The sequence below is a fragment of the Gobio gobio genome (genome assembly GCF_949357685.1).
Source record: "Gobio gobio genome assembly, chromosome: 19".
Classification (NCBI taxonomy): domain Eukaryota; kingdom Metazoa; phylum Chordata; class Actinopteri; order Cypriniformes; family Gobionidae; genus Gobio; species Gobio gobio.
In genome coordinates this window covers 44,328,278-44,350,399 of record NC_137112.1, presented here as the reverse complement: position 1 = coordinate 44,350,399, position 22,122 = coordinate 44,328,278, and the positions used below count along the sequence as shown (strand labels likewise).

The following is a 22,122-nucleotide window of genomic DNA, read 5'->3' as shown; positions in this document are numbered from 1 at the left end:
TTTACTTAATTTAGGTGTTAAAACTACACAATATAATATATATATATATATATATATATATATATATATATATATATATATATATATATATATATATATATATATATATATATATATATATATATATATATATATATATATATATATATATATATATATATTTTTTTTTTTTTTTTTTTTTTTTTTTTTTTTTTTACATAACTGGGCAGTGGATCTGTACTTCCCAGCATGCTTTGCAAGGGACTGCATTAGGAGAGTAAATGGGGATTAAAGTGTTTTTTTATGTGTTTTTCAGCAAAGGGAAATGTTATTAGTTAATGTTAATGTTCAGTTATGGACATTTAGAGGACTTTCTGTAATGTTTTAGAATTTTGTGGTGCCTGTGTTTATAGGCTGTGCATGGAGTGACAGTCTTTTCTTATTTGTTCATTATTGTGTATAATGATGAATTAAATAGCTTATAATTGATTTTCCAATTAAATGTTTTAATTTAAGTTTGACAAGGATTTCATTTAAACTGTATTTGATCAAATTGAGTTAGACCAACTCAATTACATTTCATCACATGAATTTGTATTTTATGAGTTGGGGCTATGCATATTTATTGGATGGATATCCTGCCCTCAATTACATTTTTTTAAAGTTTGTGTGTGTGTGTGTGTGTGTGTGTGTGTGTGTGTGTGTGTGTGTGTGTGTGTGTGTGTGTGTGTGTGTGTGTGTGTGTGTGTGTGTGTGTGTGTGTGTGTGTGTGTGTGTGTGTGTGTGTGTGTGTGTGTGTGTGTGTGTGTGTGTGTGTGTGTGTGTGTGTGTGTGTGTGATCAAAAAAGTTTTAATGTTCTATAGTAACTTTAAGTCAGTGTTTTTGTTTCTACACTGTAAAAAAAATTCAGGTCTCCAATTGAACATTTTCTAGTTACCGATCACATCTAAATTTTTCAGTTGGCCAAATTGAATTTCTGTGAATTGATGCAATTTAATTCACAGAAATTCAATTTGGCCAACTAAAAGATTTATATGTGATCGGTCACTAGAAAATTTTCAATTGGAGACCTGATTTTTTTTTTACAGTGTATATATATAATTATAACATCACACTGTAAAAAAATGTTGCTGCCTTACATTTTTAGTACAATCAACTTGGATGTTTAAGTAATTTCAACTTGAATTACATTAACCCTTTACCAGTCACCCCCCTTTTTGAGAATACACATGAAAATGCACTATCCAAACTTAAAGGGCTGTATTTCAAGAATGCTTTGGAATATAGACCTAAGTTTGGTCTTGTTTTAAAGCAGACACTCGGCAGATTATTGCTGAATTCAAAATATGAAAGTATGAAAAAGTTATGGAAATTTAAATTTACTGTAAATAAAAAATACTGTACTAAATATTTTTATTTGATATAAAATATATATTTTACAAAAATGTTTTAATCTAAAATTACTATAAAATCAAAGCCATGTGTCTAACCAAGTTGTGTTCCAAATTTGAAGTTGATATCACAAAAATTGAAGTTCCCATGAGATTTTGTTTAGGCGCTGTACCACAAATAGCCACCGGGTGTCACACATATTCCACTGATTGTTTTTTTGATGCATTTTTCTGTACATTTCTGTCCAAATATCCCTTCCATCACAAAATGGTCACCAAATATGGAACCCTGAGACTCAGACCTTTCCGACGATATGTGTTTTGTCAAGATTAGAAAAGATTTTTATTATAAAGTAGTTAAAAGAAATGTTGTAATATAAAACATGACGATGCCCACTAGGGGAGGAGCCCGCTAGAATAATTTAAAGTACTGTTTCCATGGTAACGCAATGTCCAATTTCAAAACGGTTTTCGGTTATGATAATTACTCAAATATATGATACAAAAAAAAGCCGATCAAAAAAAGAGTGCCAGGTGTCCCGCCAGCGGGACGGTGACAGGGAAGAGGTTAAACTGAGTTGAATCATGCATTACTTTAAAAAGTTGATAATTGCTTAACTTATTTTGATGAGCAATGCAAAAACACGTTGTCATAACGTATTGATCATATGCTTTGATCATTTTTTTACAGTGCATACTATGTATTATATACAAATCTCTATAATATAAATACACTGTAAAAATGTATATGATCAATAAGTTATGACAACATGTTGCTTTAACTAAATTTTCAACTTTTTTATAACAATTTTACTGTCAACAATTTTGTACTTTTTTGTCATACAAGATTCAACTCATTTCAAGTCAGTTAAATGTAACATTTAATCTGTTAGCCTTCATTTGTTTTTGTTTTTTGTTTTTTTATATGCATGTAAAAAGCCAATGCTCTCTGTACAGAGTAGTTTAATAATGGATCAAATGCACTTTCCCCCAAAACATATTTATTTTATATTCATTTCATTTGTCGCTGCATGCAATTTTATTTTTGGCAATTTAAAGTAGTTATCTAAATGGTTTCCTCTAGCATGAAGATTAATTCATCTTGATTCATTTTTTTCTAAATGGCGCATTGGGTGCAGTGAATGTATTACAGCCTTCGGAAACAGTTTCAGGAAGACACACATATTTAGTTTCAATGATTATCCAGGGTTTTGTTGAATTAAAACAACTGCGCTTCCTCGTGCTTGTAAATGAACACATATTAACGCACACGCGGGCTCTACTACGGCGAAGGCTTGTCGCATGAATATTAATTATATACCGTGACGCCCAGGTTTCTGATTGGCTGAGAACGAGACTGTTCGGGAATGAACGAATCCTGCTAAGCTAAAGGAATGGGTTCATGAATAATAATTACGTTGCGTGACTGGACGCTCCGGAATGGTTGCCAAGCAACGGCTGTGCGATCTATTTAGATATTCATGAGCTTAGCGTTTCCCATAGTAGGATTCGGAAGTTGCCCGCCTAGCGACTTCCTCCTGTCATATAGATGCGCAGGAACGAGCGCGTGTCAAATGGAACAATGTAACGGATCGGAGTTGACAGCCTCAGTCGAGAGGTTACTGATTAATCTCAGTCCGGCTCCATAACCATAGATAAGGGCACGAGATCATCCGCCTGAATGAAAGGAGAATGACAGCAGATCCGCATTGTCTTCATTTCAAGGTAGGCAGCAGAGGTGACTAATTCACCTGCGTCTTTTAATATCATATTGTTTCCTGATATGACAAATACATTTTATTTATTTTTCACCATGTATGCGAACATTTAAAGGAGCTCGATTGTAATAATGTGCTTAAAAAACATAAATGACACGTGTTTAACTCATGGTCTAATATACATTGAGTGTTTAAATAGTTTGAACGATCCATATAAAAAAATCTAAATGACAATTAAAACATAAAAAGGTTTTACATCCTATCAGAAGTTCCACAAATAACTTTATTGTATAGTTTATCTTCAGAAAGCCATTAGACCACTCATCGTATTTTTTATTATTATTATAATTTTTTAGAGAACTTTTCTCAAGAAACTCATGTGTTGGTGGGGTTTACTTAAGGTTCCTGCCTAACATTAAAGTGCTCGACAGACCCACAGAAGAACAAGTGCCTGATACTGTTACACAAGTTTCTACTGCTTTGCCCTGAAAAAAAAATAGCAATTGTTTTCGGCACGTTGTTCCAATTGGTATAAAGTTTAGAATAAGTCTTAAATGAACGGAATACACTTTCTTTACTGTGTGAAGTACCACCGAGCCGTGTTAATTTACGTCGTCCCATGCTGTGCTGGATTTGATCGGACTACTAAGTAGGGATTTTGTTTCAGTGCGGAGGTAATGAGCAAATTGTTGTTGGCTCGTATAGTCTCTTTTTTCTGCCGTGCCGGAAAGACGTTTCTGGGTGCTTGTTTCTCTCAAGAATCGCCCAGAATGTTTCGTCATGTTTTGAAGTATATCACGTCATAGTCAGTTTTCGTTTTCACGTCATCGTTTTCATACTTAGTGACGTGTTTTTCTTTTGAAACTGGGTAAACCGGTTTTTAAATGTTTTCTATCTATCTATCTATCCAGCCAGCCGTCTGTCTATACTGTGAAGTTTTCATCATGTCATAACCTATTGAAAAAATTTCATAATTTGTCATTTCTTAAATCTTTAGGGGGTTCAGTCATTATATTCAAAGTGGAAAAAGATCTGTATTTGTATTTAATTTAAAATCAAGGCAGCGATTATACTTAAGTTAGGTTGATAGATGCAGTATAGCCTATCTATCTGAAATTGTACATGGATTTCTGAACCAAACTGAAGAAAGTATGATTTTTAAGCTTAAATCGTTTAAGAAGTTATAATAGATGTCATTCCCTTTGGCATGTGACAAGTCGACCTTATCAGACTCCGGCATTTCAGTGAGTTGTAACATTACCCCGGCTCCTGAGACCTTTAAATACATTTCAAAAAACTATTTATTTACCACGTGGTGTAAAGTGAGACGCCTCCATCCCTTCAACTGCCCTGAGCTGGTTGGAAAGTTTTAGCCAAGTGCCTTCTCAAGCATTGGACGTACATTAGGATCCTCAGAACCCGCATTCATTTGTGTGACAATTTGCACTTATGGGACATCAGCGTTGTCCCTTTTGTGACGAATAACTCACTTGGATTGTGTTGTTGTTGCACACAGCCTAACATGCAGCTTTCTGTTGTTATCTCTTAAAGGAAAACTAGCTTTGAATGGGGAACATAATTTGCATGCTACCCAAGTTCAGGCAGGATCTTACACAAGCCTGGAGACGGGGAACACACCTGCCTCTCTTCCTCGACCTGTAGACTCATTCATCTGCACCAGCCGTCTTTAATGGGATAAACTATCTCCAGAGATCAGGTGAACGGCTGATCTAAACTCAAGTAAGACCTTCAAGCTTCTTAATTTCTTCTTAATTGACACTTTTCATCCTAAGGCCTCCGCATGGTACTCTGGTCGAAAGATCAAGACAAACTGTCCGACATGTCCAGCGGGACGGAAAGGATAGAGATGAAGAAGGAGGGAGCGCCGCCGGCGTACCACCACTCCAATGGGTCTGTCCATCCGGTAATACTACCGGACAACCCTGAGGAGGTGCCGCAGACTCCCGGGGAGTACGAACTCACAGAGGTGACCTCCTTACCGGACCACGGTGATCAGGAGAACGAGCGGCCGGACATGGTGGTCCTCGACTGCCGGGCCAACGCGAAGGGCCAGAGGGAAGAGGACGCGCTCCTGGAGAACGCCAGCCAAAGCAATGAGAGTGATGACACTAGCACGGACCAAAGCCCGGTTCCGCCGGCTCCGCTGAAGGAAACGTCCTTCTCTATTGGACTCCAGGTTTTGTTCCCTTTCCTGCTGGCAGGGTTTGGGACGGTTGCAGCTGGCATGGTTCTGGACATTGTTCAGGTGAGTGAAACCACATTTTCTTGTTTTTAGTGTACATTTTGGAGATGAAACAAAGATTCTGGACAAAAATATGTGGGGGAAATTCCAGTATCGGAAAATTCTGTATTTTTAATCAAAAAGGCTCCGTATTGCTTCTCTTATGTATTGAAAAGAAGCACTATATCAAAGCCTGACATTTCACAAATGTCAAAAGTAAAACTAATTGTGACTTGTGAGGTTTTGCATGCTTGTAATGCCATTGCCAGAAAGCCATCAGTCAACGTTTTTTGCATGTCCTATGCTCTTCAGATGTGGGCTGCTCGCAACAGGTTCTTTCCAAATAAGCAGTGAACATGTGCTGCCCCATGCTGAGGGTTTCCCTGGCCCCTAACAGCACGTGGAAGGGTGTTGATTATCATGTACAGAATGTGTACAGTGTATAAATAATTGAAATCTACAGAGTTGAGAAATAATAGGGTCTATTTTCCAGCATAGATAGATAGATAGATAGATAGATAGATAGATAGATAGATAGATAGATAGATAGATAGATAGATAGATAGATAGATAGATAGATAGATAGATAGATAGATAGATAGATAGATAGATAGATAGATAGATAGATAGATAGATAGATAGATAAATCATGTATGTGCATGTTTTTACGGTTGGTCTGTTTAACATTTTGGCTGACATGTTGTGTATATATATATTTTTTAAGGTCTAATAATAAAGTTAAAGTCAGCTGTCCCCACTTTGAATAAAAATACACTGGTATGGCACAGTGCGGCCCATACAGTTTCAAAGTACAAAAACACATGAATGTTTATCCCAAGATACAGTTTAAGTAATTGTTTCTTTGGTAGACAGATCGTGATTTACATTAGTACAGTAAGCAATAGGTTAAGTGTCTTAGTGGCAGTCATATCACTTTTTCAAACCTTTTTTTTCTCAAATAACTCTTGGTTTGTTGGTAGGTATTCTGTACGACCTACTGAAAATGCGCTACTCTACAGATGGACGTGTGACTTTACGATGTAGGTAGACGCAAGAATGGTTACCCACATGGGTTTTTTCCCAAAAACTGTGTGTGTACAGAGTGTCTGAAGAGGCGTGTTTTCATGTAATACTTACCTCACTTCCTCGGTTTCCTCTGTGAATGATAGAAATCACATATTTGAAATCCAAAGAGCGATTGTTTATTACTTGTTGTTTTCTGAGGAAAGGGTGTAGACCTGTGGATTGACGTAAAGACATTTTATAACCAATTGTGTGGAAGAGAGTTGTTGTTCACGTACAGCATGAGGTTTTAGCTCACTGCATAATACAGATCACAGCTCCACACCCTTTGTATTCTTAACCAGCATGGAAACTTGTTTTTCAGCCGACTTGGTGATTTCGCCTTTTAGCCTGCTGATGTGGAATGTATTGTGCTAGAAAACCTCCAGTCAGACCTGTTTGTGCTGAAGTTTGAATGTGTTTTTACCACAAGGACATCAGACTAAACATTAAGGCCCGACAGGAAGCCAGTTAGGGTTTACCACATTCCCTGTCATCTCATTTTGACCAAATTCAATGCAGACAGACAAGCGTAACCTGTCCTGTCGTAACCCTCCGTGAGCTGAGATCTTGTCAATTTAATGTTGGGAGATATGATTGGCTCCTATTATTCACAAGTGCATTTGACCGTTTTCACGTGCACACAGCAAGTTTTGTGCCAGACGTCCTAACTGCGGTCAGGAACAGGTGCCGAAATTGTGCCTTCTTTCTCTCCTAGTGTCTCAGAGATCAACCTGATGACTTGTTCTGTTTGCCAAACACACATAAATCATCCTTGAACAATTGACATGTAAGATTTTATGTCACTGGCATTGCCAAGGCTAGTGTCAATATTACTTAGGATTTAGGGTAGGGTTGCCTAATCCTGTTCCTGAAGATCTACCGTCCTGCCGAGTTCAGTTCCAACTGGACACCCCTGGTTTAGGGTGGTGTCAAATTCCTTAAATATTTATCTGTGATGTGTACTTAGTCCAAGATTGTTTGCAGTGATATTAAATGCTAGGTATTTTATTAATATTTTGAACCAGCTTTTATTTTTCATTTGTGAAAGTTTTGTATATTTCTATTTAGCTTTCATTTATTTTTACTTGGGTTTTAGTTTGAATAACACTCTTTTTAGCATTTTTCATATTTTCATACCCATATTTTTTATTTCAGCTTTATTTGAATTAATTGATATTAGTTTTGATAGCACTTTATTTCACAGTCCTGTTCCACAAATAAATACTATGTACTTATTTATAGTATATATGTACTTATCTTAGTTATTATAATAACTAGGAATAACAATAACCCTGAACCTATCCTTAAACCTAACCTTAACCCATATTACCTAGTACTTAAGTAAGAGTGCTGTGAGTACATGTAAGTGCATGTAGTGTAAGTTGTGCAACCATAATTTTATTTTTAGTTAACAATAACAACACTGTTTGTGCTACGGACATATAGTAAATGATACCTCAGAGCATGTGGCTTGTGGATTTTACTTTTATAAATGGGCGTTGGGATGCAAAAATCAATCGTTTTATCTTGTATAGCGTGTCAGTGGGCGACAAACGATGCCACATCTGCAACGCTTCACAATGTCCTAACAAAAAGACTAGCATGTTCAGGGCTCGACATTAACGCTTGTCCGGGACAAGTGGATTTTTTTGAAGGGGCAAGTGAAAGAGAATTTTACTTGCCCGACTGACAAGTAGCCTGATAAAACGCCATTAACAAAAAATAACTAGGGAATCACCAAAATGCTAGAATGATTCTGCATTCATTAGTATAAGTGGCGATCAACAGTGGAGAATAATATATAGGCCTAATGTATAATGAACTGACTTATAACGTTGACGTTCGCGCAGACTCTCGAGGAGAAATCGAAACCAAATGTGCACCGCTCACACAGAGAAACTCAATTAACACACTGCTTATTTATATTTATAACATATGATACAGTTGCAACGTCACATTCCCAAGAGTGCTGTTTTCCTGAATAACATCACAACTGAAAATGACACTGATTTCATATGACAGTTCCATAAACAATTATTAACATTAAGTCACTTACATTTTAGATGCAATTTGATTGTTTTTGTTCTATTTCAGCAGTGGAAAATAGTTCCAAACAAAGATCACAGCAGAAGGCATGTCACTGCAACAGCGTTAGTGAATGATTCAGCGTTTTGAATGAATCGGTTGAATCAAAGATTCAATGACCTATACGCAAACGACTGCCTCATTCTTGAATGAATCAGCCGTTTGAACGAATCGACTCAATGACTCGCTCATTCAGACGGTCACCTGCCGCCACCTACTGACGTTTTAGTTTCATGTTTAAATATTCTTTCCAACTTTTCTTATTTGTATTCAAAAATATTTAAAACAATCTCATAACATTATTTAATGCAGTTGTAATTTTTCATTGTAAATTATTTAATTTAATTGGTAACAGCCCTATAGTGTCTAATTCTAATTTAATTTATTGATCAAATTTAAGAATATAAAAGGAAAGCTGAAGCATAGCCTATATTAGGGGAAAAATGCCTTTTATAAAAGGTAATAATATCACAAATATGCAGATTTAAATATTTCAAAGCTGAACACTGGTGAGAATATTGCTTCAGAATAAATTTTATTTACAACACAAACAAAAAAAATCATATTTTTTTCCGGACAAGCAAATTGTTTACTCGGACAAGTGAATGACAGATTTACTTGTCCGAAGGACAAGCACGTGAACAAGCTTGATGTCGAGCCCTGAAGCTTTTTTTTGTCCTCCACAACGATTTCTGTGACATCTGTGACATTGATTAATATGAGCAGAGAATATATTCTGTACACGGCTTTCAATCATGGCAAAACAAAAGAGAGACGATAGTATTGGTGCTGCTAGGCAGAATTATGCAATGGAGGAAAGGTTCGTGGAGCTATGGCAACAAATTATTTTCACATTTATGTTTTCTTTGAGGGACTACCATTTATCAAAAAAGATAAATGTTGGCAAAGCATTAAACTGATGTGAAGCTTCGCTAGCCTGTTTGTTACGTTCTTGTTTCCATAAGTTAGTCGGTAGCTCTGCCTTCTTGATGACATCATGCACTTTGTTAAAGGCGATGTTCCAAACCTACTCTCTAAAAAAATTAATATTACAAAAAGGGTTTTCAGAACAATTTTGGTTCCCAGTGACCGTGGACAGTTCTAAACAGAACCATAAAAAAAAATTGTTCTACTATCAAGAACCTATGGTGTAATGGAACGGTTACGTAACTGACAAACAGACATAAATATTGTGTAGTCTGAACCTGGCATTACAATTATTCCCCGATGGACAAAAGTACCTTATATAGCTTATCCCATAGACTTAAATTGAAGGACCTAGATCTAGATCTGTTCATGGTTTGTTTTGTTTCCAGCTAGTAAGCAACCCACAACACCCTAGCAACCATTAAGAACTCCCTTGCAACTGCATAGAAACACTCACAAGCAAAATTGTTGAGCGATGGTTAAGCACTAATCACATTTCCTAAACAATTTCCAGGTTATTAAAGGGATAGTTTACCCAAAAATGAAAATCATCATTATTTTACTTTCCTTCCACAGAACACAAAATATGTTTGATTTTTTTTTTCTTAATACAATGAAAGTCAGTGGAATCTTTTTTGTCACTAAACACTCTTAAACACAAAGTTTTTTATTGACATAAACATAATTTGGTTCATAAAGATCCATTATCATCCATGGAACCTTTCCATTACACCAAAGGTTCTTTATAGTGGACATTTTTTTGTAATGATTCTTTTAAGAAACGTCCACTGTCATTGGGAACAAAATTATTCTGAAAAACCCTTTTGAAATGTTTATTTTTGTTAGAGAGGAGGCTTGGAACATGAGGGTGAGTAAATCATTTTTTGGGTGAGCTATAAGCTTCGACACTATTGATAAGTTTATCTTGAAAATCTTAGCATGCACACAGATCACTGCAGGTCCGCCGGTGTTAAACACAACCCAGGTTGGTAGTGTATCTTCAGAATTCCTCTGTGACCTTATAGACTGAGCCTTGGAGACCAAGGTGCTGGAACCGAGGAGCGTTGCCAGCCAACATTACACAATCCTGCAATCCGAGCCCCCCCTCCGGTTGCATGCCTGCACTGCTGTGCGTCAAGTTCGCAGAACCCTGGGAGGCACATGGAGGCATTAGCCAGGACTGCTCTGTTCCCTGAAGACAACATCGTCCTGGGGGAGGGAGATAGACAGAGTAGAGGAGGTTCAGTCAAAGGGAAACGAAGACAAAGTGGCTGGGCGCCAGCTCTCAATTGATGTTCGTCCTTTTTTTAAAAGTGGCCCCTGCACTGCCAAAGACTCAAGGAAAAAGAAACGGCCATTAAAACCCACCCACTGGAAGCTGCACTGCTTAAACTCCTTGCTTTTTGCTGCTATTTGGAGATTTTGTGTTGTGTGTTATGTTTACCATTCGCTTTTTCTCGAATGGTACGTTAGCTGTGCCCGTTGCACTTTCTCGCTCTCTATGTGCTGACAAGATGCTGCTAGAATTGATTTAGCTAGTCAGTGTCAGACCTGTAATTGCTGTGCACCAGTGGGAATGGGTCTAAAGATAAGCACTCCTTCTATGTATTGATCTATACTGCCTGCTGCTGCATTGCATCCAAGGCACTCCAGCCTAATGGAAAAAAAACAGCCTGCCAGTTACCAGAGTCATCAACTTCAGACATCTCAAGCCGGGCGCTTGGAAGAGGATCAAATGGACGAAGGCGTCAATAGACCTGAAATTGGCCTGAGTTTAACATTGGCAGCTGATAAGTTCAGTGTTATCACAGCTTTTCCCCTAGGAAACTTTGTTATAAATGGAACAGTGTTTGTTTTTTAGGGTTTAATCTCACATGCTAGGATTCCACAAAGGATGATTTCATGGTTGCCCTTTCATAGCTCAGGAGATATATTTGAGTTTTCTGTATCAACTTTGTCTCAGTTTTGTCCTATAATTCCTTAGAAAAATAGAAATGGACACAAACCGGTCAATTGTTGACATACAGTTAGAATGCAGAGCTATAACAAAACAAATCACCATCCACAATCTTATCACAAATCCTTTTTCATGTTCGTTTTTAAGATTATTTAGCAAGTTCTGATTTCCCTATTCTTTAACACAAAAGTAAAAAGACCAACAGGCTATTCATATAGATATCTTTTGGTATCATTGAGATTTCCTTTTGGTATTGTTGAGATCACTCTATTGGAGACACAGGGTCTTTTTTTTTCAGGAGAAAAATCTGAGAAGCAAAACTCTTTTCCATTTATTCTCATTGCAATCTAAGATATATATATATATATATATATATATATATATATATATATATATACATACAATACCAAAAGGAAATCTCAATGATACCAAAAGATATCTATATATATATATATATATATATATATATATATATATTAGATAGTACCAGTCAAAAGTTTGGAAACATTACTATTTTTAATGTTTTTGGAAGAAGTCTCTTATGCTTATTATCAAGCCTGGATTTATTTTATCAAAAATGCAGAAAAAAAATGAATATTGTGAAATATTATAAAAATGTAAAATAATGCTTTTCTATTTTAATATACTTTAAAATGTAATTTATTCATGTGATCAAAGCTGAATTTTCATCAGCCATTTCTCCAGTCTTCAGTGTCACATGATCCGTCAGAAATCATTCTAATATGATGATTTGATTCTCCGTAATTATCAATGTTTATTATGAAATTAGCAACAGTTGTGCTGCTTCATATTTTCAGGATTCATTGAATAAAAAGTAAAAAAAAAACAAAAAACAGCATTTATTCAAAATAGAAATCTGTTCTAACTGTATACATCTTTAATATCAATTTCTAAATAAAAATATTAATTTATTTAAAAAAGAGAGAGAAAAAAAGACTGACGGCAAACTTCTGAACGCTACTGTATATTGTTACAAAAGATTATATATATATATATATATGTATATATTATGTGTGTGTGTGTTTGTATACAGACTGACAGATAGATAGATAGACAGACAGACAGACAGACAGATTGATAAACAGACAGACAGACAGACAGATTAAAATGTATTAATAGTCAATCAATTTTTTTTTAATTAGGAGCACTGTAGCCCCTTTCTGAAAATTTTAGGAGCACAATCAGAAAATTCAACCGGCACAGTTATTCACATTTAAGTTTTGAATCTCCGAGGAAAGTTGTGTGAAGCACTTGAAAGTCCTTGAAAAGTGCTTGATTTTCCTCTCAAAAGTTTGTACGAACCCTGGAATGAATAATGTAAAAACATTTGACTATTTCTGCCACAATACCATGATTACAGTTCGCATTACTACACTGAATCCATGGTGAATGTTGGGGATTTGTGGACTTCGTTCATGGCACATGTTTCTCCGGGTTTCCACATCGGAGCTGTTTGATTTGATATCTATGGTTTATAACAGAGAATTCTACGCTGAATTTGAATGCTTCCCACTTGATCTTGAAGCGATGTTATTAATTCTGTGGCGAATTCAAACGCTTTCTCACTCGATCTCCCAACGCTGTGTAGTAATATCACATGATCAAAGATTGGCCTGCAAGCACCTGTTCTGTGCTTGCGCTGCGTTGTCTTTTATTGGTCTGAGCTGATAAACGGAGCTCAAATGAGAAGCACGGTTTAGTTCTACTTTTGTCATTTGATGTTTCTCATATGCAACAGAAATGGCATCTCTTATAAGAAAAAAGGTTGCAAAATTTGGCCATTTGGTCGCAGTTTAGAGCCCTGAAGAGAGAGCAAACAGTTCTCATAAAAAAGTCTTCTCAGCTTTAGTTCCAACATGGCTTACAGAAGATCTCTAGGTGTTGTTAGGCTTTAATGTTTAGTGATGCTTATGGCTAAAAAGTGTCTCTTTCTCAATAGCATTGGACGGTATTCACAGAGGTGACTGAAGTCTTTATCCTGGTTCCTGCTCTCCTGGGCCTGAAAGGCAACCTGGAAATGACCCTTGCATCCAGACTGTCTACCGCGGTAAGTCTTTTAATATTGAACATCTTTTAACACATTTCCAATGGGCATGACTGAGCCGTTTTTTTTTTTTAGTTCAGGACAGGAAGAACCGATAAATGTTAATAAAAACAATAAAATGAAGGCTTTGTCATATCACTGAGATGTTAAAATATGGACTTAAATGCCATCTCATCTCATGCAATTTCACTTGCGTGGTTTTCTTTTGTCTGGATGATGACTAATGTTTACTTCAGCCTTTGTGCAGCTTTCAAAGGTGTGTTTGAGTTTTGTAATCTCAGATGGAATCATTCCTCAGGAATCAGGAAATCATTCCTGGTGCTGTGGAAACTACACTAATATTCTCGTTTGAAGGAAAATATTGGCGTAACGGGGGTTAGATAATGAGCCGTTGAATGAAATCTAAGTGATTGGATGATAAAAATGTCTTGCACTTTTGACTTGCCTTAAAAAATGACACTGTGCTGATGCAACTGCTGTGGGGTTGCTAAGGCGTTTTGGATGCTTACTACGTTGTTGCTTACTTAGAAACCACCGAAAACACCCTATAAACTGTTTTGTTTTGTATGGACAAACAATGCTTATATTTTACACTTACACTACCATTCAAAAATTTGGGGTAAGATAAGGATGCATTAAAAATGATCAAAAGTTACATTAAAAACATTTATAATGTTACAAAAGATTTCTATTTTAAATAAATGCTGTTCCTTTGAACTTTCTGTGAAGCCTGAATGTATTTTCACAAAAATATTAAGCAGCAGAAATGTTTTCAACATTGATGATTACAGGGAGTGCAGAATTATTAGGCAAATGAGTATTTTGACCACATCATTCTCGTTATGCATGTTGTCTTACTCCAAGCTGTATAGGCTGGAAAGCCTACTACCAATTAAGCATATTAGGTGATGTGCATCTCTGTAATGAGAAGGGGTGTGGTCTAATGACATCAACACCCTATATCAGGTGTGCATAATTATTAGGCAACTTCCTTTCCTTTGGCAAAATGGGTCAAAAGAAGGACTTGACAGGCTCAGAAAAGTCAAAAATAGTGAGATATATTGCAGAGGGATGCAGCAGTCTTAAAATAGCCAAGCTTCTGAAGCATGATCATCGAACAATCAAGCGTTTCATTCAAAATAGTCAACAGGGTCGCAAGAAGCGTGTGGAACAACCAAGGCGCAAAATAACTGCCCGTGAACTGAGAAAAGTCAAGCGTGCAGCTGCCAAGATGCTACTTGCCACCAGTTTGGCCATATTTCAGAGCTGCAACATCACTGGAGTGCCCAAAAGCACAAGGTGTGCAATACTCAGAGACATGGCCAAGGTAAGAAAGGCAGAAAGTCGACCACCACTGAACAGGACACACAAGCTGAAACGTCAAGACTGGGCCAATAACTATCTCAAGACTGATTTTTCTAAGGTTTTATGGACTGATGAAATGAGAGTGAGTCTTGATGGGCCAGATGGATGGGCCCGTGGCTGGATTGGTAAAGGGCAGAGAGCTCCAGTCCGACTCAGACGCCAGCAAGGTGGAGGTGGAGTACTGGTTTGGGCTGGTATCATCAAAGATGAGCTTGTGGGGCCTTTTCGGGTTGAGGATGGAGTCAAGCTCAACTCCCAGTCCTACTGCCAGTTTCTGGAAGACACCTTCTTCAAGCAGTGGTACAGGAAGAAGTCTGCATCCTTCAAGAAAAACATGATTTTCATGCAGGACAATGCTCCATCACACGCGTCCAAGTACTCTACAGCGTGGCTGGCAAGAAAGGGTATAAAAGAAGAAAATCTAATGATATGGCCTCCTTGTTCACCTGATCTGAACCCCATTGAGAACCTGTGGTCCATCATCAAATGTGCGATTTACAAGGAGGGAAAACAGTACACCTCTCTGAACAGTGTCTGGGAGGCTGTGGTTGCTGCTGCACGCAATGTTGATGGTGAACAGATCAAAACACTGACAGAATCCATGGATGGCAGGCTTTTGAGTGTCCTTGCAAAGAAAGGTGGAAGAAATGTATATTTGTGAATGTTGAGATGTTATATTAGGTTCACTGGTAAAAATAAATAATTGAAATGGGTATAAATTTGTTTTTTGTTAAGTTGCCTAATAATTATGCACAGTAATAGTCACCTGCACACACAGATATCCCCCTAAAATAGCTAAAACTAAAAACTACTTCCAAAAATATTCAGCTTTGATATTAATGAGTTTTTTGTGTTCATTGAGAACATGGTTGTTGTTTAATTATTAATGTTGTAAAATTAATCCTCAAATACAATTGCCTAATAATTCTGCACTCCCTGTATAAACAAATGTTTCTTGAGCAGCATATTAGAATGATTTCTGAAGGATCATGTGACACTGACTGAAGTAATGATGCTGAAAATTCACAATATTAGTTTTTACTGTATTTTCTGATCAAATAAATGCAGCTTCGGTGAGCACAAAAGACTTTTTAATCTTACCGACCCCAAACTTTCGAATGGTAGTGTACATTTACTTAAAAAAAATTCAAAACCGAGTTTGTCCCATTTGCGTTTGACTTTGTCAGTAAGCAGCAACATGAGAGGTCAGTTATCCACTATTAAACCTTTTCACAAAGCTTCATTGTCCTTTAATAGAGTATGTACTCTAAAAGTAAAGTAGGGTAATAACTTGGGCTGTGTGCCCCATTCTCTCAGAGCTTAATGGGACATCATGTAGGACACCTATGGTCAAATTAACATCATTTTAATCCTGTTAAGCACATGACTGTACACTTCCCCTAGTCGTGTCTCGGCTAGACTCAGATATGCCAGGTTTGTGGCGTAGCCAGACATTCTTTTGGGCTGTGGTTCTGTGAGCTCCTGCCACAAGATTACATGTTAAATCATAACACATCCATAAGCAGCCCACGTTAGCTGGTTCAGTCTGAGAGCAGTGTTTGCACGCCGTCGGATGACATTGTTTTTTGTTTAATTACTTGTGCGAGCAAGCAAGATAATAAGTCACCCCAAAATTAAATTGTTCATCATTTACTCACTTTCATATCGTTATATTCAGAAAGGTAATGTGGTGCAGGAATGACACGGGAGTAAGTAAATGATGGGAAATTGTTCATTTTTGGGTCAACACTTTCTTTAAATCCTAATTAAATACCTGTACTAGTTATACACTTTAAATTAGGTGCAAGCTCACACTTTAATCTGCCTTTTTGTGGAATAAAGTGATGCACAAGCACAGAGAAAGCGCTGACCCCGCAGTCCTGAGGTCGTCTGTTTGCTGTAAATCTATAGTAAGTGCTTCCCTGCTTTATGCTGTTTCTCCGAGGCTGCTGCTAATTATCAGCAGATTAACATCACTGTTGGTTTTTAATGCTCTTACAGTACTTCAGAAAAGATTGAATTCCTTTCATAGCGTGAATTAGACACACATGACCACATTTTTCACGTTTTTTTTTTTATTTCTTGCCTTTGAAAAAGACTCCTCTTGTTCACAGTTAGTGGGGATTGTTGCTCTGCCTTACTTTGGGTCATTTTGCGAGAATTACAAACTTGACCCATTTGAAGAGGCCATGAAATGGTTTGTCCTTTGTCAATGAGCCCTGTCATTCACCTGGCGCAGTTATCATTTTCACGTCCAGCACCAAGTTGTTTAAATGGCAAATGCACTCTTGCCCATCTGTTCGCCCATGGGCGTGCTGGTCTGAATACGAAGTGTGTTCAGGCGCATTGTTGTGGTGTTGCTATTTTGAGGAACTGAAAACGACTGCTCCATTGACTTACAAAAACCTGCTCTAAAGTGCAGTATTTTTTGTATTATTTAAAGGGGTGGTAAAACAAGATTTCACTTTTCTAACTTTAGCTAGTGTGTAATGTTGCTGTTTGAGCATAAACAACATCTGCAAAGTTACAACGTTCAAAGTTTAAAGCAAAGGGAGATATTTGCTTTTAAAGAAATACATTTCTAAGGACTACAGCAAACGGCCGGTAGGGACTACAGACATTCCCCCAGGGTCTCTGACATCACCAGCCCCAATATTTACATAAACCCCTCCTCCGAGAATATTAAATAAGGGGGGCGAGGCCATTTTGTATTGCTGTGGGGAAGAGTTGTTGTGCTATAGTTAGTAGGCTGGAGTGTTGTTGCCGCAATGCCGACGAAACGCTGCTATTTTCATCCGGATTGCACGTCCACTTTGTTCAGCCTTCCTAGGGACGGGGGAGTTGGGGATCAATGGTTAAAATTTATTTTTAACTCTGTCCCTCATAATTATTACCCAAATCTCACTCTCTGTGCTGCACATTTTACGGAGGAAAGCTTCCACAATCTTCGCGAGTTCAATGCAGGATTCGCACAACGGCTTGTCCTGAAAGATGGAGCAGTTCCAACTTTAAAAACAGAAGCTGTTTACGGGCCACAACCTGTAAGTATGATTTATTTTTCGTCGATGTGTTTTCCTGTAATAGTTCGTATTGTTAATTGTACGGTGTAGCAAGGAAGTAAACAAATGACAACGCTCTTTGGCTCTACAAACCAGTTTGTTAAATGCTCATTCATACTTAACGTTATCCGACAAACACCTAACGTTACAAACATAACTTGCATACAACGTATCTAAAAAGTATGAGACAACAACAAAAAACAAACCATTCTGAAACGTCGTTTAACAGCCGTTCTTGAACAGGTTCTGCTCGATCATCTTCACTAAAAAGTTCTGGGTCCGATTCGGGCTCAAATTGGTATGGTTTTATTGACGCCATTGTTTCTAATACTACCAAAGCACAGTCTACTACCGGTAAAGGTAAGGGGCGTGACGTTTCTGAAAAACGGTTAGCGAATCACAACACACTGGAACAGCTAACCAATCTGAGCCCATCGCGTATTTTTGAGCCTTCGAAAGAATGTGTTTTACCACCCCTTTAAAGGGTGCGTTAGTAATATTCGCCTATAGGTGGGTGCACAACACGCATACACTCTGATTATTACACACGCGCAGCAGCACACAAACATTTTTAAATAGGAAAAGGATTCCTCTCTGGAGAAGCATTTAGTCTTTCCGCTCGCATTTTCGTCCATTTAAATAACAAATTCGCCATGACACAAGCGCAACTGGATTTTAAAGGGAATGGGAGATGAGACTTTTTGCACGTTACGCCCAAAACAAACCTGTGACTCATTAAGAGACCATATACAACCCTTTTGGACCATGCGCCAACCGTTTTTTCCGTCGTTAAACTAGCAAAAGTGGATTCAGACACGCCCTAAGTGCATAAGTTAAAATAGGGCCCAATGTGTTTTTCCTGTTCCAGCAGGAAGTTGAGATGGGACATATCAATGGGCTTATCCTTTTTTAAATTGCTATTTTGTGACATTCTTATGCTACCGAGTATTTTATTGGACAAAGCTTGAGACAATATAATGTCATCAATATTTTTGGCCCATTTTCCACAAACTCTGTAGGCTAAATTTGCTCAACTATTTTAGGTATTTCAGTATATATTATAAAGGAATTAATGCTTTTATTCAGCAAGCATGCATTAAATGGATCCAAAGTGACAGTAAAGACATTTGTAATGTAACAAAAGATTTGTGTTTCAAATAAAAGCTTTTATTTTGAACTTTCTGTTCCTCCTGAAGAATCCCGAAAAAAAATGCAGCATGGTTTTCAGTTTCTTTATGTAAAATTGGATGTAAGCAGGTTACTTTTTGTATGTAAAAAAATAAATAATAATAATGTGCTTTTATTTCTGATTCTAGCTATTTGAAATATTAGTAGTTAATTATAAAATGAAGGTGTTGTCTTGTCATTCCACAATGCCTGTAAGGTGACTAACGCCTGCTATACAGTGTTCCAGTAATATTAAGTCAGAGAGTGTTAGCTCTTTATCCTATTAAATATTACATCCCGTAAAACCCTGTGCTCGCTTGACAACATGTTTGTCAGAATGTTAACTGTCACATAAACGGATATATCTTGTTTTCACAGTACAAAGAAAGTGCCTAATCTGGCTTTCTGCCATAAGTAATTTTATCTGAGATTGTGGCCTAAAAAACCAGACTAAACGCTACGTGGCTCCAGTCGCCAGAGGTTCCTCCCATGTCTGCTGCAGAATTGCGTGGTTTATCGGCTTGTAGTAATGTTGTGTGCACGTGACCACCACCATGTTTTGCTTTGAATGATTTGCGTAGAGCTTATCGTCGTGACTTGGACCCCCACTTATCAGTAAGCGGCAGGCTGTTGAAGGAATAGTTCACCAAATAATTTAAATTTTGTAATTGAATTACCCACAAACGATTCCAATTCTGTATTATTTTCTTTTTTCTGTGAAGCACAAAAGTCAGATATTGGGCAGATTTCCCAGCACCATCACATTATCATAAAAGTATGACTTGTGTGAATTATTTAAAGTCTCCTGAAGTTATACGATAGCTTTGTGTGAGGAAAGAGGTCTTTCCCTCTGGCGAAGCCTGCTATTCATATTCAGATTATTATTATTTATGAATCTTTTATTATAGTTGTGAATGATTCACCAGCCTGAATGATTCACTTGCAAATCATACTGATCTGTTTCTTATTTTTATCTCTATTCATTGTAATTCCCTGGAAAAGAGTGACCAGCACATTATATTTTGTGTTCAGTGGAAGAAATGAAGTCATAAGGGCGAGTAAACAATGATTGTATTTTAATTTTCGGGTGAACTATTTTATTAACATTACATCAGAAGTGGAAGTAGCCGAGCGAGCTCTTTTTTTCCCGCTCGTGTGTGTGTGTGTGTGTGTGAGCAATACACAAGGCAGGACGCACTGCGGAAGAATCGGCATGACCGCCGGAGTGGGGTCACCTCAGCGAGCAGCAGGCGGTTGGCATCGACTCAAAAGCTCCTTCCTTTTGCCTCATGGAGCACACACACACACACACACACACACACACACATACACAAATACATTCACTTCACTTTAACATAGGCTACAACCGCCCCACTAACGGCCTCTCCTGCCTGCTTTTTCCTTCATCCTGTTGCACAGGATATTTGTAATACGGTAGTGTTGCTAATTTGCTGTTATTGTAGTTTGAGCCAGAACAGAAATCAGATTGCAGGAAAAACGAAAGAATTAATGTTTTTCCTCCTAGTGAGCAGTGAACGGACAACAATAATTTGTAGACTTGCAGAATCAAGTATTGAGGGTTTTAGTGGCCATTTTATTACTATAGGCCACACTGTGAACAAACACTGACCCTAAACATCGGCATGTAAGGCACCCTCAAATTGTGCAGCTTATTGGGAAGAGGTATGCTATTATTTTTCAAAAGTGATCACATTTGTGATTTTTGTTTGTTTGGCAATCAAACATCCCCCCAAAAAATAATAGTTATACTGCAAAAAAAACTTTTTCCAATAAAAAAGGAATATGATAAATTAATTTGATTATTATTAGGGCTGTCAAAAGATTAATCACGATTAATCGCATCCAAAATAAAAGTTTGTGTTTACATAATATATGCGTGTGTACTCTGTTAATTATTATTTATATATAAATACACACACAAGCATGTATATATTTAAGAAAAAAATATTATTTTTATATATAAAACATTTATATTTATATATATATTATAGATTATATAAATGTATATACAGCAAATATTTCTTAAATATATATATGAATGTGTGTGTATTTATATATAAATAATAATTAACAGAGTACACACACATATATTATGTAAACACAAACTTTTATTTTGGATGCGATTAATCGCGATTAATCTTTTGACAGCCCTAATTATTATTATTATTAATGTAATATTTATTATACTAAAATATAACAAATACAAAAAAGGTCTTTGGCAATAAAACATTACAAAAATTGAAAAACAGCATAAAAATCCAGTGGGGTTTTTTTTCCAGTAAAAATAAATGATTCATGTTTAACTCTTTCCACACCAGGATTTTTTTCCTTTAAAAAAAAAAAAAAAGTTGCCAGCCAGTGCCTTCATTTTTTATTATTTTCACCCACAGAATAATTTGTTGTTGGAATCTGAACATGCAATATATCAAAAGAAAGAACAGAGACAGCTTTTTTTTTTTTTATGTGGGTACGTTTTATTGAAAAAATTACATTTTAAACAAAAAGCTGAGAAAATCGCATTTTTGTCAGAGAGTACATCCAGAAGCAATTCAGAGCGATGATCAAAACACAGATGGAATAGATCGAGCCCATCTACACCCACAAAGCTCGCACAGTCCTGTAGCTCATCCTGGGTCGACATTTCATTCAGTAACATTAGGCAGTTTTATATGCTGTTAAATGTTTAATGGTTGCATTAGCTTACATGTGCGTAAGATATTACATTTGCTTCGATCACTTGTTTCTCCTTCTTCTTCGCTTGTTTTTGGATCCAGAGATTTTGTACTATCTCAGAAGGCACGTAATAGCAACGTCCCTTTAAAGCTACACTGTGTGACTTTTTTAGTTTATTCTTAGCTAAAAACACTTAGTTCTTTCAAAAATATATGTGCTCATTAATCTATATTTACTTCTTTCAAGTAATAAAGTATTCTCGTAAGTTTATAATATGCCATTGAAAATACATACGGGTGAGGGGTTCGAATGCGGGTCGCCATGTTGCCCCTCCATCTTGAAAGTACATTAGCCAAAGAGGGACATACCTGTAAATTCAAGCTTCGCCTTTCGCGTTTTAACACTCG

At 36.9% G+C, this 22,122-nt stretch overlaps 1 protein-coding gene across 2 annotated transcripts in view; it reads left to right on the top strand.

Annotated features, from left to right (window-relative positions):
- The first annotated feature begins 2,922 nt into the window (after positions 1–2,922).
- Positions 2,923–22,122, top strand: part of slc41a1 (solute carrier family 41 member 1) — a 39,875-nt gene continuing 20,675 nt past the window's right edge. The window contains exons 1-4 of one of the 2 annotated variants that reach the window (XM_079844812.1): positions 2,927–3,096; positions 4,641–4,806; positions 4,883–5,355; positions 13,326–13,433. In XM_079844812.1, the coding sequence (XP_079700938.1) occupies positions 4,891–5,355; positions 13,326–13,433 (573 nt within the window). In that variant the 5' untranslated portion in view covers positions 2,927–3,096; positions 4,641–4,806; positions 4,883–4,890. Of the gene's footprint in view, positions 3,097–4,640; positions 5,356–13,325; positions 13,434–22,122 lie in introns of both variants that reach the window. The other variant, XM_079844813.1, reaches the window with a different exon arrangement.